Source organism: Antechinus flavipes, chromosome X (genome assembly GCF_016432865.1).
Source record: "Antechinus flavipes isolate AdamAnt ecotype Samford, QLD, Australia chromosome X, AdamAnt_v2, whole genome shotgun sequence".
Lineage (NCBI taxonomy): Eukaryota > Metazoa > Chordata > Mammalia > Dasyuromorphia > Dasyuridae > Antechinus > Antechinus flavipes.
Genome location: NC_067404.1, coordinates 72,221,272 through 72,244,870, shown reverse-complemented (window position 1 = coordinate 72,244,870; position 23,599 = coordinate 72,221,272). Strand labels below are relative to the sequence as shown.

Here is a 23,599-nt window from a genome sequence, read left to right as displayed (position 1 = left end):
AAGTCATAAACAAAAATCTGGGTCTAGAAATATTACTGGCTATACATTTTATTTTTTTCACAAATATTAATTCATTACTATAAAAAGGATTATCTGAAATGAGAGCAACATAGATTCATTTATGTATGTCACTTGAAAACATATGTCCTTAAAAAATGAAACAATAATTACATTTTGGTCAAAGTATAACCTTAAAAGGGGAGAGTCTAAATTAAATTTGTAAGGAAGCACAGTATACTGGAACCTTTTATAAAGTGACTATATCTGTGAAGATTGTTATGTATCAAAATTCCTTAAGGAAGACACGTTAAGAAAATCAGAGACAGATATAAATTCATATTACCTTGTTATTCATAAATGCTTTCAGGCACTGAATAAGTTTATGCTGATTCTTCTTGTCAATATTCTCTTGCCTAAATATAAAAAAGAAATACTTTACACTGCTTTTTAAAAATTCCTCCACTGATAATTTTTGAAAATAGGTTATTCTTACTGTTTCTTATCCAGAAGCTTCTCTAATAGATCCAACAAGACTCCAAGACCTTCATGGCCAAAGTTATTAACCCAGCTGTAAGACAAACAAAACCAAAAAGTAAGCAACTTCAAAGAAATAACAATTTGAAACAAAGTCAGGATTTTAAATGATAGGAAAATGATTGTGCCTGAGTGTTTTTCCACCTTCAATTTATATCAAGTTTCAATATAGCATTTTTATAGACTTATAAAATGAAAATATTCTCAATTAAAATGTACCATTAGAGTAGCTTCAAACACACAGGTAAGTAAGGGTTTTAAAATTGAAATTATATCACTTTAAGAAATTTGAAAATTATGTTTTAAAAGAACCAGAAAATCATGCTACTAACAAAATATTCACATGAAAAAACCACCCCAAGATAGTTGGATAAATACACAAAGGGTATCGTGTGGGAAACAAGTACAAGAGATAAACATGTGAAAGGGGTTAAAGAGCAATGCTTTGAAGAAGAAATGAAATCTCCATAAATACGTTTTTAGAATTACTTCTAAAGGATGATATTGGCTAAAAAAAGATTCATTTTATGAAATATTTAATATTACCCAATGCTACTCCTTTAATTTGTTCTAAATTATGCAAAAGCAGTTGCTACAAAACTGAAGTTTAGGACTTTTTACATTTTAAGATTATTTCAGTTGCCTAATCAAAATAAAAAAAAAAAAAAACAGAAAATTTTAAGAACTAAGATACCTGGTTTTGCCAGCTCTATTACAGAACCATAGAATATAACAGCTGGTAGGAACCAGAGAGCAGCTAATCTATCCCATACATAGAAAAAAAATCACATCTAAAATATATCTTCTAGAAGATAACCTATCCTTTGCCTGAAAACATCTATTGAAGGGCAACCTTCTGTCACTCGATGAAGCCCATTCCACTTTAGGATATTCCTAAATGTCACCATGTTTGTTTTTTATCCATGCTTTTATATCATATCAAAGCTTTTTCTGATACCTTCTGCCTGCTTCTTGCATATTATGACTCATTGCTGGGCTTAAATTCCCACTTCCCAATTCTCTACCTGGGTGCACATCCAGAAAACTTGATGGAAGAGGGGAGACTGGGGAAAGCCATACCCAAGAGAAAAACAAAGAGATGCCTTCCACCACAAAGACAAATAACTCTGAAGGATTTAAGAATCCTTATCAAGACAATGACTATGTATGATTCCAGAAGACCAGGGATACATTATGAGACCTACTTCCTAAAAGAGTGGTGATAGACTCAAGGTGTACAACAAGATATATTTTTAGACACAGCCAATGTAGGAATTGGTTTTCCTTGAATATACAAGTTAAATTGAATATACATGTTAAATTGACTTTTTCTTTCCTTCTTTTTTTTCCACTGTTAAGTAGAGGAACAAGAGAAAAAAAAGTAAGATTTTTGTAGACTGAAAAAACAAAAATTAAATGAAAAAAATTTCAGTGGGTGACATTGTGGAAGGAAACTCACAAATAAACGAGATGATGGATCCATTTGAACATGTAAGAAGCACAGTAAAAAGGCTAGAGGCCAAATCTCAGCATCAGGATTACTTGGGCTCAAGTTATACCTTTAACATACACATACATTTCTTAGTATCTAACTAGGCATTTAATAGTCAAATATTTTTTTGACTTTAGGCCAACAACACCTTTCTTATACTTTATTTTTATACTTTAGCACTTATATCTTAATGCCACATTGGAATATCTCTTCAGACCATCGGTCTTGCTGTAGATATTTGATAATATAGCACAATGTTCATTTATTGCCTTGCAAAGAATGAATGAAAAAGCATTAAGTGTTTTTTCATATGCCAGGCATGGCTTCAGATTTGAGGATACAAAGACAAAAATTAAAAATACCAGTCCTCAAGATGTCACTTCATTCAGAATTTTATCGCCTTTGAATCAGCTTTTCCCTTAGATAACATTTTTATGTAACTCTTTCTAAATGTGCTATAAGTTACCAAATCTTCTCTTTTTTGAAAAACATTTTAATATTCTTGATTTGTAGCATTCTTTTATTTTCAAATTTTGTGTTCTGAATTCTCTCCCTCCTTTTCTTCTTCCATCCTCAGTCTACCCACTGAGAAAACAAGCAGTACTGCATGTGAAATCATGCAAAACCTATTTCCACATTAGCCATATTTCAAAAAAAAAAAAAAAAAAAAAAGCAAGAATAAAGTGGGGAAAATATACTTAAATTTGCACTGAGTTAATCTCTTCCTCTCTCCTCACCTCCCTCTCTCTTTCTCTCTCTGTCTCCCTCCTCTCTGTATGTCTCTCTCTCTTCCTCTCTCTTCCCCTCCCTTCCTCCCTCTTTCTCCCTCCCTCCACCCCCTCTCTCTTTTCCTTCCTCTCTCTCCCTCTCTCTACTAGTATTAGAGCAGTTCTTCATTATGACATTGGAACTACTGCGTACAATGACCTCCCAGTTGTTCGCATCTCTTTTTGCATCCATTCATACAGCTTTTGGCAGGTGTGGCCGGCCTTCGGCAGCCCGACGGGCGACTACCTCACAGCTCAAGGCGGTTCCGGCGCTAACGGAAGCCCGAGGCCCCGTCCCGCGCGCCCCACCTTCGGCGCAGTCGCTGTTTACTCACACGTGGCCTCACGCATCCCTCTCACTGCCCTCGCGCAGGTGTCCGGAGGCGAAGGCCACGTGGAGGAGGAGAACGGCCTCGCGGCCCAAGAGGGCGGGGGCAGGGAGGATGAGGGCGTAGGCTGGCAGCTAGGAGGCAGGTCGGCCGCGGAGCCCGCCTACGAGCCGCTCGGTGGAGCCGGAGCTGCCGAAGGCGGCAGAGGACACCGGGGAAGTCCGGAGGGCCTCCCTACCCCGCCACCCCCGGCCGCAGCGCCTCGGGCAGAGCAAGGCGCGGCTGCGCTTCCACTTCTTGGAGCAGAAATACGGCTATTGTCACGGCAAAGCCTGCAGCATCCAAGAGACTGCTTATGCGTGGAGCGGGCAGGGCACCAAGAAGCTCTGCTTTAAGTAGTTGGGCAGAACTTGTCAGAAGTCTTACAAGCCATACAGAGTGGAAGATCCTGCCTGTCAACTGTAAATAGAAAAGATGGCCCTGCCCGCTGAAACTCTGCCACGTGGACCCCAAAATTCCTCCCTGGCGGGATTTGTGGGGGAAATGCAAAGGCAAACGCCTCTCCCGTGACAAATACATCATGGAAGTGAACGAATATGTCAAGAGTCCACATGTCATTTCTGCAGACAAATGAGCTCTTTCGGTTTGCCATCTTCCCTTCCCTCAATTAAAAGACTAATCAGAATAGTAGGAATATTTGATAGAACCTTTAAATAAATGTATTATTGCAAAAACAAAAAATAGATCTTGCCAATTTTTTTCAAACGACCTTCCTCATCATTTCTCATAACACAATAGTATTCCATAGGAATTATACACCACAACTTGTTCAGCCCTCTCAAATTGAAGAGTGTTCCCTCAATTTCTAAATCTTTGCCATCACAAAAAAGAGCTGCTATTAATATTTTTGTACATAAACGTTCTTTTCCTGTTTTAAAATCTCTCTGGGATACAGAAATAGTAATGGCATTGCTGGGTAAAAGAATACACACAGTTTTATAGCCCTTTGGGCATAATTCTAAATTGTTCTCTAGAATGGTGGGCCCAGTTTGCCACTCCACCAAAAGTTCATTAGCTTATATATATATTTTCCCTCTAGCATGTCATTTCTGATATGTATGAATGAGCTGGTACATCAGAGCTCTTTTAATTTTTATTTCTCTAGTCAATAGTGATTTAAAGCATTTTTTCATAAGACTAGTTTTGATATCTTCTGAAAATTACTTGTTTTTATTCTTTGACTATTTGTCAATTGGGGAATGCTCTTATTTTTTATAAATTTGACTCAGTTCTATAGGCAATATATACTTGAGAAATGAGGCTATTATCAGAAAAATTTGGTTCAAATGACTTTCTATTACTTGATTGCCTGTGGTACTCTTTAGGAAAATGTAGTTTCCCTGATTATCTCTTAATTAGGTCTACTTTTGCTTTTCCTTTCTCTAATATTGCCTAGTGTTACCCCTGCCTTTTTGACTTCAGTTTCTTCTTTCTTTGAACTAATTACAATGAAAGTGAGGTTCAAGCACTGGCCACCATACCACCACTTCCCCCTCCATTGTAAAAGCTTTTTCCTTGCATGCCTCTTTTACATGAAAAATATTCCCCATTTTGTTTCTCTCTTCTCACAATGTATCTGTTTCTTTACCCTTCATTTTTTTTTGGGGGGGGGGGAAGTGGGGGGGGGAATCACTTCAATATAATCAATTCATAACCAAGCCCTCTATCAATGTAAATTCTTTTTAACCACCCTAATACTAAGAAAGTTCCTAAGATTTACAAGTATCATTTTTTCATGTAGGAACAGAATTAATTTAACTTTATTGAGTCCCTTATGATTACTCTTTTGTTTACCCTTAGATACTAACTCCAGTCTTAAGTTTGAATGTCAATTGTTCTCTATTTAGCTTTAGTGTTTGCATCAAGAATGCCTTTCACTAACTAAAGATCCACCTTTCCCCCTGAAGGATTATACTCAGTTTTGCTGAGCTGGTAATTATTGATTGTAATCTTAGATCCTTTGCCCTCTGGAGTGTCATATTCCAAGCTCTCCAGTCCTTTATTTTGGAAACTACTAAATTTTATGTGATCTTGACTTTGGTTCTACAGTAGTTCAATAGGTTGTTTCTGGAGGTTTGAAGTATTATCTCTTTCATCACAGAGCTCTGGCTATAATTTTCCTGACACTGTGCAATGTCTTTCAGGAGGATATTGGTGAATCATTTCAACTTCTACTTTACCCTCTGGTTCTAGGATATCAAGGTAGTTCTCCTTGATAATTTCTTGAAATATGTCTAGGCTCTTTCTTTGATCATGCATTTCAAGTAATCCAATAATTCAGTTTAAAAAAAAAAAACTTTTAAAGTTTTCAACATTCACTTTTATAAGATTTTGATTTTCAAATTATTTTCTCCCTCCCTTCCTTCCTTGCCCGCTCCTGAAGATGACAAGCAAGCAGATATAGGTTGTACATGTATAATCATATTAAACATTTCCCTACTAGTGATGTTGTGAAAAAAGAATCAGAATAAAAGGAAAAAAATTACAAAAAAGAGAAAACAAAGAAAAAAAGTGAAAACAGTGTATTTCAATCAGCTTTGAGACTCTACAGTTCTTTCTCTGGATGTGGATAAAATGTTTTACATGAGACTTTTGGAATTGTCTTAGATCACTGTATTACTGACAAGATGATAATGTTGTTATTGTGTACAATGTTCTCTCGGTTCTGCTTAATTCACTCAGTATCCATTCATTAAGTCTTTTCAGGTTTTTCTGAAATCTTCCTGCTCACCATTTCTTATAGAACAATTGAATTCCACTCATATACCAGAATTTATTTAGCTATTCCCCAATAGATGGGCATTCTCTTAATTTCCCTTTTTCATGATTATCCAATAATTCTTAAATTATCTCTCTCTGATCTATCTCCCAACTCAGTTGTTTTTCCAATGGAATATTTTACATTTTCTTTTAGTTTTTCCATGATTTTGACTTTGTTGTATTGATGTCTTTTGATGTATTGTGAAATTATTAGCTTTCACTTTCCCAATTCTAATTACAGGGAATTCTTTTCTTCTATGAGATTTTAAACCTCCTTTTCCATTTGGATAATTCTGCCTTTAAGATGGTCCCTTCAGTGGATTTTAGTGACTCTTCTACCATTAGGCCAATCTTGTTTTTCAGCTATTATTAAGTATTTTTTGTGTCTCTTACCAACTTGTTAATTCTCTTTCCATAACTTTCTTGTATTACTCATTTCTTTTTCCATTTTTTTCTTCTACCACTCTTCTTTCTTTAACTCTTCCAGGAATTCTCACTGGGCTTGGCTCCAATTAGCATTTCTGTTTGAAAGGTTTTTTTTTTTTTTTTTTTTAAGCTATATTCGCTGTGTTCATCTTGCCTACCACCTACTAGTTTTTTATGATAAATTTTTTTTTCCTTATTTTCTTTGCTTGCACATTTTTCTAGCCTATTTCTTTACTTTGAACTTTATGTTAAAGTTGGCCTCTGCTCATCAGGGTGATGGGAAGGCATTAGACCAAGCATCAGACTTTTTTGTGCAGCCTTTTTCAGAATTAGTTAGAGGGATCTGCAAGTTTTTAGTGTTTGAATGATGGTGTGCTGCTGAGAGAGGTGTGGTCAGGGTTCTCAGAATCTTTACCTAAAAAGCACCTCTGGTCTCCTGCTTCTGCAAGCACTAGTGCTCTCTTTGCCTTAGAAATATGACCAGCACCCCACTCTCTTATGACCAACTCCAGCACTCCTCTCCTTCATGGAAATGTTACCCAGAAATGTATATGAGCAATAGAACTGCTAATGAGTTCTAGTTGTACCCAATGCCAACAAAGGATCCTTGTAATCTCTTTCTGACCAGCTGTTCAAGCCCTTTGCCATCTCTGAATTGAGAGGTCCTGAATTTGCTGCTGTGTTCACTATAGCTTCTGCTGCATGTATGGACAGGCCTTCTATATGACAGGATTTCTCCTAATGTTAAGTTTTCTTAGGTGAGAAAAATGTCTTTCCCTGACTTCTTGTTGGTTCTGCCACTCTAAATTTAATTTGAGGCATTGCTAAAAAAGAAATATTGAGAGTTCACTGGAGGGGCTGTACCTCATCCACCATCTCAGCTCCATCTTATACTATCTTTCTTGAAAGAGGTAATCTGTACATGATTTAATCCTTTTCTTGAAGACTCACAATTATCATTATGAGTGTCAATTATCTTCCCATGTTATAGATGCAGATTCAGTAGTTGACATAGGGCCATAAAAACTACTTTCTGGAAAAATTCCTGAAGCCACCTTATGATATGGCTATTTGGTTTTTTTTCCTAATAAAGGTAGAATGAATCTGGTACCCCATGGAACTGTAGAAGAGAACTATCATTCTACAATATTAATTACTTATTCAAAGGTTATAGCAATTTTCCCTCTAGAAAATCACCCCTTACTTATGTTGCTATTTCTTTTGAGACTCGTGTCATAATTTTGATAACTATAATAGAATGAAAACCCTAAGTCACTCAGTCTCCAAAGGCTTTCTTTTATGGCAACAGGGTTTAATTATTGCTTGATCTCCCATAAAATTTACCTGTAAAGCACTGATGTTGCTTTTCAATGAATTTGATTTTGGGCAAGTCACATTACTGCTAATATCACAGAGCTTATTATGAATTAAAGGATTTTATTGTTGTTGTTTTTTAAAGATATCACTATTTAAGGAAATTATAATTAGGAAGGGGCAAAACAATTATTCCAAACTAAGTCTCTACCTCAACATTCAGATATCTCACCATAATACTAAGTTAAGACCAATTTGTCATTCATGTTCCAAGCAAAAAGAATGACCACAAATGACATATTTTCGTGTGTACATGACATTTTAATCAAGAAAATTCTCAAACTTTGATGGGTTTTGTCATTATTTTAAGGGGATAATTTATCCTGATATATCTGACCAAAATAAATAAAAACCAATCCTTAACAAAAGTGTCTGAAAGGTTATTTGTCTGAAAAAAAATCAACAAAATCCTCTTCAAACTTCAAAAGCCTGCCAAGGGAAAGATAGTTTTCATTTTCTGGTATCTTGAATGTATCGCCATAGGTCAACTCTTTGTCCAAAGACAAAAGTTTCAGATACTATATTTCCTCTAGATAATACTGATATAAAAACTACTTGAAAATAAAAGACTTAGAGGGTCTGAGTTGGGGTTAGATAGTTGCAGATTCATTCATTACACTGCGCATACAATTGACAAAAAACAATACAAAATTGTTCTATAACTATTTAATAAGTTTCCTTTGATTCACCTCTGTTTTTGAAAGCATTAAAAAATAGGATTTCCATAAGGAATTCTGTGAGCTGTAAGGCAATTGAGATCATGTAAAGAAAGGTAATGTTAGTCCTATTAGCCCTTTGTCACTGTTTGTACAGGTCTTAAATCAAGGAAGAGGGATCTGTGTTCACTACAAAGGATGCTATTTCGATATAATGTTGTTTCTATTCCTGTGTGTAATTTCACACTTACAACCTAAATCACTAGAACATCAAGTAAAACAAAGGGGATTTCCAAGATTCTTGAAGGATTTAGAAAGTTGGTAAAATTACAAAACACAAACCTGTTAACTTCAAGGGAAAAAATCTTTGTCCTCTCTTTTTGGATATGAAAATTATAACTAATTTTTAATTGAACTGTATAAAATCACACAAAAATGCCATTTTTTTAATATAAAAGAAATATTAAGCTGAGGATGTCCCTATCTAATTCTCATCAAATCTCAGTTAACCAGAATGAAAATTAAGATGTACAAACAATACAAAACAATGAATAATCCAAAAGGACACGTAATTGAATCCTGAGTGTGTCACCTAAAACACTGGACCAAAAAGGGAAATATGATTAGCATTATTAACTACTTTAAGGAGATAAAATAATAAAATTAATTTCACAGTCAATTGAATTGGCTGAAAAGAAAGCATTCTATTTTCTTACAATATGCTTATACTTAGAAAACCCTAGAGAATTCAAAAGGAGAGGTATGGTCACTTGCTCTCCTGGCCTGACTTCTGGTCTGTGAGAGACCACAAGCACACTTTTTCTGCCCTGGAACTGTGACCAACATCCCTGATCTCTTGTGACCACAAACTCTGGTGTACTATTACTTCCCCTCCATGGGCATGGAATTATAACCCTGAACTTCAAACCAAATCCATGTAGAGATCTGCACCCAGTAACAAGCGAAGGGTTCCCTATAATTGCCTTCTGACCAGCTGTCCAAATGCCTTACTATCTGTGGACTGAGAATTCCAAAAGTTTCTGGTACAGCAGTTGCTGTGGCTGATTCAATCACCCCAAAGCCTGCTGTTGGTTTGCTGAAGTATACCCTTTACTAGTGCAGCTTGCCTTGGACTGTACTCTATGCTCACCCTGATGGAACAGACCTTTCCTGCAAATTTTTTAAGTTGTCTTGAACTGGAATATTGTTTCAGCCTATGCTTCTGTGGGTTCTGCTACTCCATAGTCCATTTTGAGACATTTTAAAAAGTTGTTTGGAGGGAAATGTGGGAGTGTTCAGGCAAGACCTTTTTTCTGCCATTTATGCTCCATCCTCTTATCCCCAATTTGGGGTTTTCTTGACAAAAATCATGGGGTAATTTGACATTTCCTTTTTCAGCTCACATTACAGATGAAAAAACTGAGGTAAACGAGGTGAAATAACTTGCCAGAGTCACACAGTGAGTGTCTGAGGTCAGACTTGAACTCAAGTCTTTCTGGCTCCATATCCAATGCTTTCTCCACTGTAATATCTAGCTGTGGTTGGTGATATAAGACTAGAATTGACAGAACCTAGAGATGGATATGTGTACGCATGCACACATATAAAATGTTTATTCTTGTAACATATGTATATACATACACATACAAGTTATAAAAATAAAGAAGATAATTAAACTGAAGGGAACTAATTGAAAGAGAATATAGTAGTAAAAGAAACAAGAGAATGCCCTAGAGAATAATTGGAATTGAAGACAAAATATAGATACTGGTCCACAAAACTAGATCAAGAGGGAACAAGCAGAATTCAGGAGGAGAAACAATAGAGCAAATTACCATCAAAGTCCAGAGAGTACACAAGTCCAAGGTGGGCTGTGGAAGGATCTGTCCCCTAGCATTCCATCGTAAGGAGCTGTTGCAAGTTCCAAGATGAGAGAAGCAAGTTAGAATTAAATAGTAGTAATGTGACAAACTCCAGGAGCAGAGGAAGGTCTCAATTGAGATGATTCTAAAGTCTGCATAGGAATAACCAGGACAAAAATCCCAGACAAAAAGGGAGCCTGTAGTTCTGTCATTAAGAAGTAGCTGGGCTTCCCAAATGGCTCATAATGGAATGGTTAAATAGTAGTTAATCCCCATTATCAACCCCAAACCTAGGTCAAAAACTTGCAAAGCACAGATCGGGGACCAGAAAAGTAATTAGACTTTAACTTGCATCAGACCACTTTGGGGACTAAGAAAGGCTTGCAGGTCACCAGTGTGAATTGCCTCTGAGATCCTAGAATAATACAATATTCAATACTCAAAAAAAAAAAAAAAACCCACAACAGAACAAGCCCAGATCTTCCCACTAGAAGTACAGAGTCTGGCCCTAACATCAAATGTACAATCAGGAAATAGGTTAGAAGAATAACATCTACAATGAAAGTCTCAAAAAAATATAGCTTGTGCACAAATTCAAACAGAATTCCTGGAAGAGATGAAGAGTAAAAAATGTTTTTATCAATAAAATAAGAACCCCTGAAGAAAAAAAAAATGGAAAAGAAATAAAAGCTAAGTAATAAAGAATTACAAAGAGAATTAATAGCCTGGAACAAGAGTTAGAAAATGTCTCCCAAGCAACAAAGTCTCTGAAAATTAGAATGGATCAAAAAGAAATAAATTACTTATAAGACAATAAGAAAAATTATAATAAAGTCAAAAGAATCAAAAAAGAAAACAAAGTATCTTATGCAAAAACAATTGGCCTGGGGAAAAGATAAAATGAGAAAAAAATCTAGGACTACCTGAATGTCATGACTCCCCTCCACCCCGCCCCTAAAAAAAGCTTAGACAATGTATTTGAAAAAAAGAATGAAAGTAAACTGCCTTGATCTCTAAAAATCAGAGATTAAAGTAGAAATAGAAAAAATTAATTGCTCAACTCCTGAAACAAACTTAAAAATAAAAACTTCTAGTAACCAAAATTCAGAATTTCCAAGCCGACGTACTACAAGTGGCCAGAAACAAAGATTTCAAATACTGAGGGGCTACAGTCAGGATCAAACAAGATTGTGCAGTTACCATTATAAAACAGCATATAAAGAATAAAAGAATATGATAGTATTCTTTTAGGATATAGAACATAGGTTTATAGCCAAAATAACTTATCCAACAAAAACGAGTATCTTTCTACCGGGATAGGGGTGTGTGCAGAGGGGTGGAGGGTAGGAAATGGGCCTTTCATGTAACAAAGGACGTTCAAGAATTCCTAATAAAAAGATCAGAGATATGTAGAAACTATGAAGTCACAAGAGTGAAGAGAAACATAAAAAAAAAAAAAAAAACAGGAATAATGATAAAGGACTAACTTACAACTGCTTACATTCAAATACGAGAGATGGTACAGGTGTTCCCTGTGAATCCTATCATCATCAGAGGTCATAAAGGGTGTTAGAGTGGTTCCAATACATCTTTATGATCCTAACAGAAGAATGGGAAAAAAGTAGAAAAGGAATACAATCTATGGGTGAGAGAGACAGGGAAGGAAAAGAAGGTTAAAAGAAATGATCTCACATATTTAAGGTACACAGACATTTATATAAAGGGGTCTGGCAGTTGGGGCTTCTGAACTGGGCAAAAGGGAAGACTACACACATACAGTTGCACACTGGGTATAGAAACGCATGGCAGTCACCAGAGAGTGAGAAGAAAAGGGTGAAAGGAAAGAGGAGAGACAGAAAAAGAGATAGAAACAGAGATACAGAGAGACACAGAAAGAAAGGAACAGAAATTTAAAAAACCAGGAAGAAAAAGGAAAGGAAGGGAGGGATGGAGAAAGGAAAGAAGAGGAGGGAGAAAGGAGGTAAGGAAGAAGGGAGGATGTTTTTTTTTTGAAGTAGAAAACAATTAGAATCTGACAGGATAGCCATAAATTGGAAGGAATAGTATATAAATGTGATGTAATACTATTGTGCTGTATAAAATGATGATGGGTAAAGTTTCAAAAAAAAAAAAAAAACCTCAAGGAAAAATTGTATGAACTAATGCAGAGTAAAGTAAATAAAACCAGAAGAACAATGCATAGAATAATAAACAATAGGTAATTCCAAAAATTTTGAAAGAATTAGAAACTCTGGTCAGTATGATGGTCAACCATGATTCCAAGAGGAGTAATGATAAAACATGTCAATAAAAAGGGGAGGGACTCAATGCAGAATAAGACATATATTTATTTAGATTATGGCCAATGTAGAGATTTGTTTTGCTTAACTATATGTTATATACTACATGTATGTAACAAGATGTTTTTTTTTTATTTGAAAAAGAGGGGGAAGAGATGTGAGAGGATGAATTTTTTTTTCTAATTGAAACAAATAAAAGATAACTAAAAATTTAAAAGTTCTTTGCAAAGTTGAAATTGCTTCTTTAAACAAAAGAAAGCTAAGAGGAGAAAATAATCAACCCATTTGAACAAAACAAAAATTATCAGCTGGTGATAATGCACGTAGAAAATTCTATAAAATCTTGTTCCAAATTTTAATACTTGTATTTAATACATAAATTTCAATTGCAGAAAATATTTTAAATATTTGTCTCCTGGATCCCTTAGAAGCTCTTTGGTTATCAGGGCCTAAGTCCAGTATCCAAAAGGGATTAAGCTAGAATTCCAATCAGAATTTGGGAGTCATTCACAACCAGGTACCAAGATAAATCAAAGGAGAATCAGAGCATGTAAACCAATTCTGGGTGGTGTATAGAAACAAACAAACAAAAAATTAGCCTGAGACTTTTTAACCTCAGAGAGAGCTGAAAAGCCAGTATGTAGATTACAGGTCAATAAACCAGTCTGGAAGCAATCCTGGAGAAGATTCAGGTCCTTTCCCTAGGCCTTGATTTGAATCTGCCCAGAAAGTTATTCATGACTTAGGGCTTCAAATGACAGGAGCCAGCTCACAACTTGGTTTCTAGGGGCTCCCGGCACATCATGTTGAGTAGTGGAGGTTTATCTTGTGGGCATCGCATACAAGAATAAATTCGTTAAAAAAAAAAAAATTCTATAATGGAACAAAATAAAGAACCCAGAAATAGAACCCAATGAATATAAAAGCTTGATGTTTGAAGAAAAATACACAAAAGTTCTGAATGATGTAATGATCAACCTGATAATGAAGCATGCCTTCTTCCCTTGGTTGATGGATAAGGGATTACAGAAGGAGGATGACATCAATGCAGATGCTGGTGTAGGTGTAGATGTATGGGTATAGATACAGATATGGGTATGGGTACGAGTATAGGTATGGGCATAGATATGGGTATAGGCATGCATAGAAAGATCCTCAGATATACTTGACTAATCACTTTGTTTGCATTAGTGGCAGGCATTTCTTTCTTTTCAGAGAGAAGCTTATTTGGGAGGATCATAGGGAAAGGACAATGATGCAAAAGATATTGACATATTCCATCTTTCCAACAACGACCTGTTCAAGGTGAATGTTGTTATTTGGAAAGTACCAAGCAACAATCAGATAAAATTGGACAAAGAACATCAGAAGTGGAATCAAAGACTCAGGTTTCAGTCCTAGTTCTTCCAGAGCCTAGCTGGACTAAGCAGTCATTTCAAGCCATTGGGTCTCATTTTCTTTCTTTGTAGAATAAAGCAGCCAAATAAGATGATTTCCGTGGATTCTGTCTTTGACTACATGATGAATCTTTCAAATTCTAAACTTTCTGTCAAGCATTATTCCTATACTTTAAACACATAACAGATATCCATTCCGCTTCCTTCTGCATTTGCCCTCCTGATTTCCTTGATCTTCTATCTTTATATTTATGTTCCTCTTCCAGCTACATTCTGGATCTTCTCTAGAAAGCCACAGAGACCTTGAAACTGGAAACTCCCTCCAGCCCCGGAATTCACACACTGAAATGGCCCGTAGCCCTTGTGGCCCCTTGCTCTGATTCCACGATGCCTCCGCAGAACTTGCATTTAAAGACAGTGAATGGGTGAACCCTACCATCTCATTTCAACATTCACATGATTTTCACAGTACTCACAGTATACAGAATATCACTTTGGTTGAGCAGAATTACTAGATAACATATTCCTAATAAAGTAACATTAACTTGGATAAAAAAGCAAGATACTGCACTGAAAGGCAAAAATAAATGTGCTTTTTGAGTCAAAAAAATGGTGGGAATTGTTAATAGAAAGAGTCAGAGAAATAAAACAAAAGTACAAACTACTGTTAGTGTCAGATTTCTCAGACTTTCCCTAGTGACTGTAACCTATTCACTTGGTGATATTGGTTTTGAGGCTTCTTTTCCCTTAGAAGATGATATCGCCAAGGGCATATTTAGCTCCAGACTGAAAACATTTTGTATAGCTTCAAAGTACTTAGAGATCAGAAAGGTATCTCTACTAATACCTTTCAATGTTCCCAGAGCAAAACATCTCTCCGTGGTCACCATGTCCATGTATATGTAGTCCTCCTTCAGGGCAGTGATGTGCTTTGTTCCTTTATTATTTATATACACAGTCCTAAGAACAGTGTCTAATACAGAGTAAGCATCTAATAAATGGTTTTAAATTTATTTTTTTCATTCAAATATGTTCATTAAGACTTCTCCCCATTCAACAAATCCTAAACAAGGCCATCTTCACAATACATAATGTGAATTCATTCCAAAGGTAATTTTCCATAAAGGGGGGACGGGGAGAGGGCAGAAATGGCACATATGCCCAACCTTGATAAATATGATACTGAAGAGCAGAAAAAAAATAAGAAAGTACAACTATTCTGAGTTGTTTTTGTTTTTGAAACAACAGAATGAAAGTGTGCATCTAGAAAGTAGATTAAATGAAAATGCCAAAGGGCAAAAATGAGATAGAATAGAACACATTTGTATTCTCTGAAAATGCAAACTTGGGTAGACATTTTCTTTTTCCTCAGATCAGATTGTCATTTCATTTTAGGAAAATGGGATTGTCCTAAAAGTAAGCTTCTCTATTCCTTTATGATAAAAAGGGAAATCTTTTACATAAATTCTCAAGGATTTTATTCTATCTCACTTAACCAATTACCTTGAAGTAAACCAATAAATGAACTATAAGTATAGGAAAGCAAACAGCAATTTTTATCAACATATTGTCAGGAAAAGGTTGATTATTAATGGAGTTCCAAGGTTAACAATAGGTGTTAGTGAACTGCCTGCCTGCTGCGATAACAATTATATATCTTTTTCAATATAAACAAATCTCATGGTAAAGAAAAACAAAGGCAAACAAATCTTTTCATTCATTTTCAAACCCTTTATTTCCTCTCTCATGACAAACCAGACTGGGACCCTGTGACTCTCAGATCTAACAGCATAAGCCTTCCCAATTTATCTCATCGATACCATTACATTAGATAACAAAACTCTATCAAATAAAATATTTGCTACTGATGAATATTGCCTATTGAAGAATTTTTTTTAAGAAAAACGCTTTTAAAGTTTTAATAATTATTACAATAGCCCCCTTCATGGTGGCTTAGACCAAAATGGCAAAAAATTACAAATCAAAAAGCTTCCTATGTCAAGTAACTTTGAAAATAAGATAAGCATCTAAGAAAGTCAGTCTAAGGACACACATAGTAAAAGTCTGGAGTATCTTCTACTCCAGGAATCAGGTTTGAAAAATTTACTCAGAATTTCACATACACAAAAATTCTTGAATCCTACACAGGACCTAAAAGAGGTCATCACAAGGAGTAATAACAAACAGTTGTTTGATGGTCAAACCAAAGAGTGTTTATTAAGTGTCTATAATGTGCCAAACATTATGTTAAGTGTCTGAGGATACAAAAAAAAAAAAAAATAAAAATAAAAAATAATAAAATTTAATAATTAAATCTAATAATAAAATATATTAATAATATTAATAAATAGGAACTTTGAAAAGCAAACCAAGAATCAAAAGAAATCAATTATGTTAAGTTGATCATAACAAGTACAAGTGAAGAAGTCCTGGGTTACTAAGTCCTGAGCTACTGGGTGGAGCTGGCAGATAGAGCATGAAGTACTGATAAAATTACTCCTTGAGTCAAGCAGGGAAGGGCCCTGATGGCAATCAGTTTAACCTTACACCCTCTGTGGAGGTCATGGGTAGTCCCACCTTGCTATGTCCAGTCAGAAATCCAAGTTCTTTCAAACCCCTGAGGTTAAGTTTCCCATATAAATCTGGCCATGGCCCACACTGTCTTTGCTCAACTTCTTTGGATTAATCCCGCCATGGCATTCTGCCTCGTGTTATCTTTCCTCTTATCTCTCCATCATGCTTTATGGTGCCTTTGTCCATCTTACAGCTAACTAACTCTTTTAGGGTATTAAATTCCTCTGTCGATTTAGCCTGTCAGTTAAGGGCATACTCCCACCTTATGGAATGTACCCTTTTTCTGTGATTAATTGTGAGTTCCACTAAGGAACTTGTTTTTTATATTGGTAATTGTTAAAACCACTTTGGTGTCTAGTTATATCCTCTTTCAACTCTATTTCATATTTACCACTCCAGTATCTATTGTTTCTCTTCATTTTGTCGGGAACCTCTTCTAAATAAACCTACCTTTTGGCAAAGAGAATGGCCATTATGAATTCTTCACATGATTGAACCCCAACATTTGGTGCCTACATCAGTTTCATCATCTGGTGCTAAACTTCAAGCAAATCATTTGGAACTTGAAATTGCTACCTTGAACACATCAATGAGGGACAGTGTGCTAATACAATATTAACAATTTAAGGGATGGAGGTGAAAAATTATCCCTTGAGTTTCAACAGGTACTGAAGAAGTTAAAGAAGGAAAACAATTAGGGGTAAAGTGGTTCTGTTCTGAGGGATTCAAGAAAGGAAAAAGAATGGAAAATAAAAGAAAGACTACAGTAATGTAGAAAAGGGGGACAAAGGAGTGGAAAATGCTATTTTTCATAATATACAAAGAAGAAGGGATGGGGAGAATAGGCATCAGGTGAACTTCTCTTATCTGAAATGGAAAAAAGAGAAATGAACACCAATAGTTTGGTATAGAAATATATCAAATTCAACAGAAAAAAGTGGTGATGGATGAGGAGAGGTATAACAGCTGCAAACAAAAGAGAAGGATGAAAACAGAAGGAGAAAAAAGAGGAGAAAAAACTATAATGTATGAGGATGCAAGTCATTAGAAAAATGGCCAAACAAATTTTATAATGTGAATGTAATGGACTATTACTAAGATATAAAATATGACCAAAGAGAAAATCTCAGAGAAAGGAGGGTAGTATGAACTGATGCAAAGTGAAGTGAAGAGAATCAAGCAAACAATTATACAAGAAAAACAACTTTGGAAAACTCAACTCTGATAAATTCAATGACCAACCACATGTGCAAAGGATGTATGATGATGCATGTGACTCAATTCCTGACCAAGAAATCAGGCACAAGACTCAAAAAGACAACTTTTTGACCAGGGGAATTAAAGTCATTTATTTGTTACAAAGGTGTTTTCCCCTTTCTTTTTTTTGGTGTTTAATTGGGGGCAGGGTTGGAAAAAGGGGAATTAAAAAAAGTAATACTATTCACCCAAAAGTAATTGAAATAAAGAAAAAGAAAGGATTCAGAAGAAATCACAAAAAAAAAAAAAAAAGAAGAAGAAGAAGAAGAAGAAGGAATCACAGACTAGCAGGACAGTTTTGAAAATGTGGGATTTAATTGTTTAAGGGAAGTAACATAAAATGGAAATTCATAGTTTCCTATATAACCTTTTTTGTTATGCTGAGTAGATGGAATTGTTCTTTTTAGTCTATTTAATTCATAAAAAATAAAATCTATAATATCCATACATAACTAAATGTAAATTTTTCTACTTGTTAAAATAAATTATTTGAGTGATTTTTTTGCCACCTCAGTGGCAAAAAAAAAAAAAAAAGTATGGTCCAACACACAGCTGAAAAGTAATTCCTTCTACAGCATACCACAATATAGCTGTAGGCTTACTGAAAGCTTCCAATGAAGGGGAACACATTATAAATATTCAGTGAGCTCATTCTAATTTAAGTAGATGCAGTTATTAAGAACTTTACTACATGAACCGATGCTGAGGGAAGTGAGCAGAACCAGGAGAACACTGTACACAGTACCAACAAAATTATGGGATAATCAACTGTGATGGACTTGGCTCTTCTCAAAAAATGAGATTAGGATTCAAAGCATTTCCAATAGACTTGTGATCGAAAATGCCATCTACATCCAGACAGAAAACTATGGACACTGAATGTGAATCAAAGCATAGTATTTTCACCTTTTTCTTTGTTTTCTTTCTTGTGCTTTTTTTTCTTTTGGTCTAATTTTTCTAACACAACAAGACAAATATATGTGATTAAAACAACTGCACATATTTAACCTATATCATCACATGGTTTGCTATCTTAGGGAGGAGGGTAAGAAAAGGAGGGAGAAAAATTCGGGCCACAAAGTTTTATAAAAATGAATGTTGAAAACTACACCTATTTGGAAAAATAAAATACCATTGAATAATTTTAAAAAGAACTTTGGTTGAAATATCTAGCTACAAAATCTGTAAGACTGAGCTTTTGGTTGGTTGTGGTCGTTCCTTCCATTTATAGTGTCACAGTCACTTTGAACATTATAAATTTACAAATGAGCATGATTCGCCCCCTTTCCATCGCACGCTTTGTGAAAGGTGAGAGGTCCACAAGTGGACTACCTTCCACATATTTTCAACTTTTCCCAATGTACTTAGTTTTGTTGTTGTTGTTTTTTTCCCTCTTATTTTTTTTCTGTTTAAAAATGTTATTGATTGTAAGGAATAGCTCTTTGGGAGGTTGGGAGTGCAAAGCTTGAGGAAATTTTGATGATGAAAAAGCAAAAGGTATAAATAACAATACTGTTGGTGGGGGTTTTTTTAATTAAGCTTTGGCATACAGGGAATTCTCAATCCAAATTCTCTGCTAGCTGATTTCTGTTTGTTTTCTTTCACGTAAAGTTCATCTCTCTTGTTGTGTGATCAGTCCTACATTCTCAAAGAAGACCATGCTATCAGAGAGATGAAGCCACATCATGCAAGTGAGTTGGATTTAAGTGAAGGAAGGGCTGTGCAAGGTCACCTGCCTCATCTCTCTACCATCATCTCAAAAAGAATCTTGAAATCTCTTCAATTCAGAGAAAAACCTACAGGATCACATAGACATTGACCTGCAGATGTCAGTCCATTGAGAGGATCTGAACCCGGGGGTGGGGAGTGGGGAGAGGGAGACTTAAAATAGATTTATTAAATAAATACAGGCTGTCTAGCCATTAGAGACTCAAAGAACTTTTAAACGAATTGAGATTCATGTTAGTAACTCTTATGATGACGTGAAAATCAAATATATCAGGAATGCATCAGGAATACTATACAAATTATCATCTTTAGCAAAGATTCTTAAAGATTTACTATTTAAAATCAACTTGTTTGATGTAATTTTTTTTCTCATTGACCTGCAGCACTTTCAGTGATTCAAAATGGCTCCCTGACATTAAAATTCTTCTTTTGAACCCTAATGCTCTATGGCTGGGAATCAATTTTCAATGAAATAACAACAATCATAGATAAAATTTAAATAGCACCTACTAAGTGCCAGGCACTGTGCTAAGCACCTTATTATGTTACTTGACTGTCACAACAGTCCCGAGAAGTTGCTATTGTTATTATCCCCATTTAAGAAATGAGGAAAAGGAGACAAACCTTGCCCAGTATCATCTATCTAGTGTCTGAGAATGGATTTAAATTCAGATTTCTTCCAGACCCCAGGCCCCAAACTCAATCTACTGAGCCAAGTGTCTGCTTCTACTATGAATGTCACAAAAAGCAACAAATGGAACATATTAGCAATGACGACTTCCATATATAATGTAACATCAAGTAGATTCTGTGGGAAAAAGAGGTGGGCTCATAATTAAAGTGAAAGCAAGAGTCCAGTATCACAACGGTAGGTGTAGATATTGACAGATTAAGCACATGCTTCCTGGATGGTTATTGAAATTCTCTATGTTGATCCTAGGGAAGAAGATGAGCAAGAATCGGACAAAAGGAAAAGGTATAAAATGGTTGCTATTTCTGAACCAATGGAAAAAGCATTTCCATAACTGGGATCCCCCATGCACTGAATCATAATCTGACTGGTTGTACAACCAGAGCTCTGCCTGGCTAGCCTACTTGAGCTCTGAAGTGCTGCTGCAAGCATGTGCTGGGAGATAGAACAAAATTAGACATATATTTCAATCCAGCAATTCAATTGCTGGAACTCCGTGTCAGAACCATCATAAAAAAGGAGGAGAAGGATGTGTATACACAGACATATTAATTTAAGATACTGTATGAGTAAGAAAACAACCAATATGTCCAATAATTGGGCAAAATTATTGAATATCATGTAATTGATTGCCGTACTACTAAACATGATAAACATGAAGAAGATAAAGTAGCACAAGACTAATTATTAGGAACACTTTATGGGAGCCTGGCAGGCATTTCATATCCCCGGACCTCAACTTTCTTCAACTACATACACAATGTGAAGGTTGGACAAGATGACCTCTGAGGTCACTTTCAGTTCTCAATTTATGATCGCTTGACTCCTGAGGAGAGGCTGAGTGCGATCAGAAGGACCAACATTACATGTGCACTGACTAAAACTACAGAAAAGAAAAAAGGAAAGCAAAACAAAGAAGAAAAATGGGCTCTGCAATGGTGAGCTGAAGGACAAGAGAACAAGCTTATTTGTTGCTGTGAGTGCCTTCTTTGGGAGACATCTGACTAAAGACTAAGGGTCTTTTTCGATGTTTGTTTTTGTTGATGACCAATAAGGTTATCATAGAAAAAAAATTCAATAATCATCAATGGAATGAAAGAACAAACACTTAACTATATTATCATACCAAAAACAATGTTAAATTATTTTGGAAATTATTCTAGAAATTAAACTTCTACTCATTTTTAAACTGTCAACAATAAACAAAATCTTCATATAATTCAAAATTTTAACTGAATTTACATATTTATATATGTTATTTTAAAAAGGCAAAACATAATTTCATTTGCTTGATTCTTAAATCAATATCGAAAGGTCTTTACTATTATCAGTTTCTAGATTAATAACTCATGCTGTTCAAATGATATGAAAATCAACAACATCTAAAAACACATCTATGTAATATCAATATTTAGAATTATAAAAACTTATTTTTGAAAATGTGAAGGACATACCTGACAGGATTGCTGGTTAAAGACACCCTCAGAGATTCTAGGCAGTTAAGAAGTTTTTCTTCTGAGATACCAGACCGTAATTCATGGACATATTCTTGGGAAGATAGGGTACATTCATGCTTGCTATTTTTCAGTCCTCCCTACAAAGGCAAAGAGACATACTATTTTAGGCAAGAGTAAAAAATAAATTACTAGAACAAAACAAGAAATACTTTATGCATATGATTATGTTACTTCATCAAGTGGTGACAGAGAATGCTAGGTATATACAGAGCAGGTTTTTAAGGCATATTTTGGGAATGTTGACTATTTAATACAGTCTGGTGATGTTATATGCCTGAGAACATCCTAATCACTACATTTCAAGGGGAAAATCATGGATAATGTTTACAGTCTGACAGGGAATGTGGACACCTAGTCTACATAAAGTGACAATATAGTCTCTAAAGTGACAATATAGTCTCGAAAACACTTGGATGAACAAATCCAGGTTTAAGATTAGTCTGTCGCTTCTTCAGGATAGTCTATCTTATTCTTTTTGTAGGTTAAGAGATTTCCAGGATCATTCAATAAGATACAGAGAATAAAATGGAATTAGTATAAAACATTATATACAGGCCAAATGCATTCATTTAAATATGCCAGAAATCAAGGTGATTTATCGAAAGTAACAAACCACCTAAAAATTTAAAAAGCCAAAAGCAAACGTTCCAACTCAAACAAAATTTATTATACGTTAACTCTGTGCACAGCATTGTGATGGGTGCTGAGATAAAAAAGAAACACTAAAACAATATTTAACTTCAAGGACCTTGAGAGTCTAGAGAGGACCACCATCATGTACACAGATGTTACACAATAAATGTGTAGATAAAGACATATAGATTCTAATGATATAGACTAGATGGAGGCTGAGGTGTAGATAGACACATACATTATATCTACATATGTACACACAGGCAGCTAGGAGATACAGTGGAGAAAAGGCTAAGCTGGGAGTCAGGGAGACCTGAGTTGAAATCCAGCCTAAGAGACTTATTAGCTGTATATTCCTCAACACATCACTTAATTTCTGTCGACCTCAATTTCCCCAACTGTAAAATGGGTACCATAATAGCATCTCTCTCACAGGACTGTTGGAACAAATAAGAGAACATTTATCTGTAAAGTGTTTATCATAGAACCTAGAACATAGGAGTTGCCTGACTGTTTATTTCCTTCCTTTCTTCTTATATGTACTTACAAAGTAAATACAAAATATAAAAATGGAAGCAAGGAAAACATTAACAAAGAAGGAATTCCAAAAAGGCACATTCCCATCCAGTTTGGCAGAAGCCACATCTACTAATCTGGTTTGAAACCAGGACAATTAATCCCCTTGAGCAGCTGGAAATTTAATATAGAGGCCCTAAGCTCCCTGAAAAAAAAACATACGAGATCATTGTCCAGACTTACTAAGCAGCATACATGGGGCTAGGGACACCGGGGACACAGAAGCAAGCAAACAAGAATGAATCAGCACCTGCCCTCAAACAGTTTTAAGTCTGACTTGTCCGGAGAGGGGGTAGTAGGGGAGGAGAACTGCAGAATAACATTCAGTACACGACGGAGGCAAACCCTGATAGAAAATGGCCCTTAAGTGGCTGCTGTGACTTCATGGACATAAAACCCCAGTGCCAGAATAGTTGCACTCCTCAAACTTAAGGGACTCACCCACTACCAGGTGAACAAAAGTGAATAAAGAAATATCATTAAGTGGAGAGATAAAAACCAGGGGCTGTCTTTGTTTTAAACTAATAAAATAGACACAATACAGAAAAACTTTCAAAACTTGTTACACACTGATATAGAGTAAAGTGAGCAGAATGGGACAATAAAGTAACAAATGACCATAACACTATAAAGGGAATTAAGAATTCAGATGAATGCACTAATCAA

General features: G+C 35.5%; 1 protein-coding gene across 4 annotated transcripts in view; it reads right to left on the bottom strand.

Annotated features, from left to right (window-relative positions):
- DIAPH2 (diaphanous related formin 2) overlaps positions 1 to 23,599 on the bottom strand; it is a 737,850-nt gene that overhangs the window by 529,306 nt on the left and 184,945 nt on the right. For all 4 annotated transcript variants that reach the window (XM_051967764.1, XM_051967765.1, XM_051967766.1 and 1 more), the window contains 3 exons: positions 21,662 to 21,801; positions 494 to 568; positions 344 to 413 (listed from right to left, as the gene is read on the bottom strand). In XM_051967764.1, coding sequence (XP_051823724.1) covers positions 344 to 413; positions 494 to 568; positions 21,662 to 21,801 — 285 coding nt within the window. The remainder of the gene's footprint in view (positions 1 to 343; positions 414 to 493; positions 569 to 21,661; positions 21,802 to 23,599) is intronic.